The 3,964-nt window shown below is 36.1% G+C and overlaps 1 protein-coding gene across 1 annotated transcript; it reads right to left on the bottom strand.

Annotated features, from left to right (window-relative positions):
- Window positions 1-1,964: 1,964 nt before the first annotated feature.
- Window positions 1,965-2,206, bottom strand: LOC143578252 (uncharacterized). The gene has a single exon (XM_077061889.1). The coding sequence runs from the start codon at window positions 2,202-2,204 to the stop codon at window positions 1,965-1,967; it is 240 nt and encodes a 79-aa protein (XP_076918004.1). The 5' UTR covers window positions 2,205-2,206.
- Between the last annotated feature and the right edge of the window lie 1,758 nt (window positions 2,207-3,964).

Genomic DNA, 3,964 nt, shown 5'->3' with positions numbered 1-3,964 from the left:
TATCACCAATTAGGTTCTTTAAAAACCATTTCGTGATTCAAACACCATACATATGAACTAGTATTTGATTAGGTAAACACGTGTAACTAAAAGTCCCAATGAGTTTGACCTTACACCAAGTCAGGTCAACTTCTCAAAATTCTGATTACCATTACATGAGTTTGACCTTATCATCAACAATGGTATTGATTAATTCCAACAATATATATTCATCTAAAGAGAGAGATGTTCACCAAATAACACCAAGATTTTTCCATTATTACCTACCTATGATATCCCCAATTTAACCATCCAGATTATTACTCATAAAGCTTATTCTCCTCTTGAAGATGGTTGAATTTTCCAATATGCAGCAATTTGTAATCTTTTTCTTCTTGGTTTTACTTATCCAATTTTAACTCCTATAGGTCTTCTGTTTTCATATAAAATACCCCAAATTGGAATCTTAATTAATTGATAGTGTTTTAAAATGGTTATGACATATCGAAATCTTTTAGACCGCAACCCATCTTGACACCTCTAGTTTTTATGATTGCTGCAATTGCGGTTTCAGACGTTGACGGATGATTGAATTGCTTGCTCATGTAGTTTCGAATCGATTGACTGACAATAAACCAAAACTACATCATAATCGAGCCGTCAGTTGTACTCGTTAGTAACCCCATATGGTTCTCAGTATTAGTATTCCAAAATTTCCAAAAGAAAACATGTATTGAAATATAGTATTTAGGGTATTGCATTTTGCTCCGTAATTCGTGAGCCGAGATATCTGTTGTTGTCGAGAGTCGTTTATGATAATATGAGATCAATAGTTCAATACCATCACTTAACATTTTCAACAATAAACTCTTTTAACAATCTCTCAACCTCTATTCAAATTATAACATATGTTAATTGGTAGAAAGCATATGTAAGGTAAAATCACTATTCATCTATGTTAGGATCTTTACAACTTCTCAATGCATCATGACACTTTTGGTATTTTTTAATATATTATCAAAGGAAAGCCTTTGGATCAAGACAAAAATATGTATTCGTCATCGTAAAATATGTCTCATCATACTAGCATAGTAATATTAATCAATACCAATAAAACTACGATAAGATAAAAATAATATGTACATTCAAACAATAATATAACTAGTATAAAAAGGAAATATTTCCTGAGTAGTTATTCTTTTCCTAAATATTCAGGTCACAATTTTAGTCCAGGTTGTAATACGCTCCGTTATTTGATGTGACAACTTATGTTGTACCTCGAGTAATTAATGTGTGGGTTCGCAATAACTAGGGGGCAAACGAGCTGAGCCGCTCGAGATCGGCTTGTGAAAAAGCTCGATTGAGCTGAGCTTAATCGAGCCCAAGCTTCACTTATTGAGCTCGAGCCTAAAAAAGACTGTCATCTATATAACTTTTTAAAATATATATTTAATAATTACTTATTAATATATATAATTTTATGAAAAAATAAAAAAAAAATAACTAAATAATATATATATTATTTTATACATAAAATTATAATTGAAAAAAAGATATACAAAAATAATTAAAAAATATATATATATAATTAATTAATAAATGGTAAATGAGCCGAGCACGAATCGAGCTTGAGCTTGAAAATCTATACACGAGCCGAGCTCGAGCTTGGAAAATAAAGCTCGAAACGAGCTGAGCTTAACTCGTTTGCACCCCTAGCGATCACGTTTCAACTTTAGTTTTTTCACGGTTTTACGGTCCGGGTTTTTAATACTAGTTTGACCTAAATTTCATCATTTTGACTTTGGAAAGTCAAAATGAAAACACAACAAATCTAAAGAGTCAATGTCCAATCATACACCAATCCTTCAATTTCACCAACAAATCTCAACACAACACCAACAATTATATAAAAAAAAAAAACAAACAAACAAACATAACGCAACACGTACATAGAATACCGAATTCGACACAGTTTGATTCAACAATCAGACGACTTTGACGGATGTAGAAGAAGTGGAATCAACAGCGTCGTGATCTGCGGGAGTAGGGTTTGGATTAAGCGGTAGGCGAGGATCATCATCGTCGTCTGGATCGTAATCAGGGTTTAGGTTACGATCGATTGCTGCACGGCCGCTCTCGAGGCAGGGTTTGCAGGCGATCTCGATGGTGATCCAGCCTAACGCCAGGCCTGCAATTGCTATCAGTGATGCTGTTAACGCCCCCATTGATGAATCTTGCTCTCAAGAGACTGATGATTTTAGAGAGTGCTGTTATTGATCATGCAAAAGGACTACATTGTTATTATTAGAGAAAATTCCAATTTGACTCCCAGAAATATATCGTCGGGAGATGGAATAGCCCCTGAAAACGAAATTGCGTATTTTGGACATCTGTGATATTTGGGCGGGTCAGTATGTGCCATTCCCGTCAGTTGACCGTCGTTGACTAACCAAAAAAAGTTGAAATGACCATTTTACCCCCATATCTTCATCTTCATCATCTAACCTAGAATCTTCTTCATCTTCATCATCTTGTTCATCTCAAGAACCCTATTTTTTAAATTTGGGGATTTTCAAATCTTATCCAAAATCTACAATTCTAATAATAATAGTAATATGAGAACCAAAACTTCATTCATGGCTGCCCAATTCTTAAGTTTGGTATAATAATAATAATAATAATAATAATAATAATAATAACAATCTTATGTCACGCACCACTCACCGGAAACCCAATGTCCTCCACCACCACCACCGTGGTCGTTATGGACAATGGCGGCGGCCAAGTAAAAGTCGGGTTCGGCGGCGAACGCGACCCCCGCCCGAAACATACAATTTCACCCTCACCGTTCTCTAATTTCACCTTCGTTTGAAACATAAAAGCACCAAAAGACACATGACCGGAAAAACGAGATGGCCGGAATCCATGGCGGTGGTGGCTACCGTGGCGGCGACGTGGTGCCGGAGGTTAGGGTTTTTGATCGGAATGATTTATGGGTGCGGTGGTTGAATTATTGAAGCGATTGGTGGTGGGATTTGAGAGATTTGAGGGTTTGAGTGATGAAATCTAGGGTTTGAGGATTTGAGAGATTTGATTACTTGTTATGAAACTGATGATGAAGATTAGGGGTGTGCACATTGATAAACCCGACCCGACCCGACCCGATGCCCGATTAATATGAATATAAAACCCGACTACATGACCGATGGTGATTATCGGGTTTCGGTCTTCAATATGATCGGTCCTCGGTCCTTTTCACAAAAGACCGACACCCGTTTAACATATGTCAATCTGGTAATTTTCAATCTTTCAATTCAACAATTGCAAGGATCTGGATGGAATATAGTTGCAAAAACTCATAAAGCAACACGAACAAAGCATCAAAACAACTTTTCAGGTAATTTTCTATAAATTCTTAAGCTTATGTTGAATGTGTTCTTTGATTGTTCCTTGTAAGTTGATTACTACATTTAGATTTCTCAAATTTGGACCAAAATTAATCAATATAGGTTTAATTTATTGTTTGATTTAGTATGCATTCCAAGTGTTCGATGAAATGCCTTACTGAAAACGTGTTTAGAAATTGTTGTTTACTGAATAATCATATATAAATATCATGAAAACATAAATAATATGGTCGATATTGAACTTAATCACTTAATATTTCAAAGAAGAACAAAGATGATCGATAACAAACTTCAAAGTTCAAACCTATAACCTCCTTGACAAACACAACATCTTCCCACTCTTAAGCTATCACACATCGGCCATGGACAAGAGAGATCCTTGATTCATAAGTAAATGTCATGCCTCTTCAATCACCAACGCGTTTTGGGTAACCAAAAACAAATCCGTGAGCTCTTCGTGGGCAGAGCGGACAATATTGGTGGTGCGAGGGGCCGGATGTTACAGTTGGTATCAGAGCTACTCTTGTGCCGTTCGGGATGATGGGACATGCCTCATCGAGGACGATGAGTCCAAAGGG

This window comes from Bidens hawaiensis, unplaced genomic scaffold, assembly GCF_021521415.1.
Source record: "Bidens hawaiensis isolate Kalapana, Puna unplaced genomic scaffold, B.hawaiensis_p1.1 tig00029085_1, whole genome shotgun sequence".
Classification (NCBI taxonomy): domain Eukaryota; kingdom Viridiplantae; phylum Streptophyta; class Magnoliopsida; order Asterales; family Asteraceae; genus Bidens; species Bidens hawaiensis.
Note: the sequence above shows the minus strand (reverse complement) of the source record. Positions and strands in the feature narration are given on the sequence as shown.

Excerpts from the sequence above, each read along its gene's own strand:
- LOC143578252 (XM_077061889.1), bottom strand. The coding sequence starts at position 2,204 with ATGGGGGCGTTAACAGCATCACTGATAGCAATTGCAGGCCTGGCGTTA.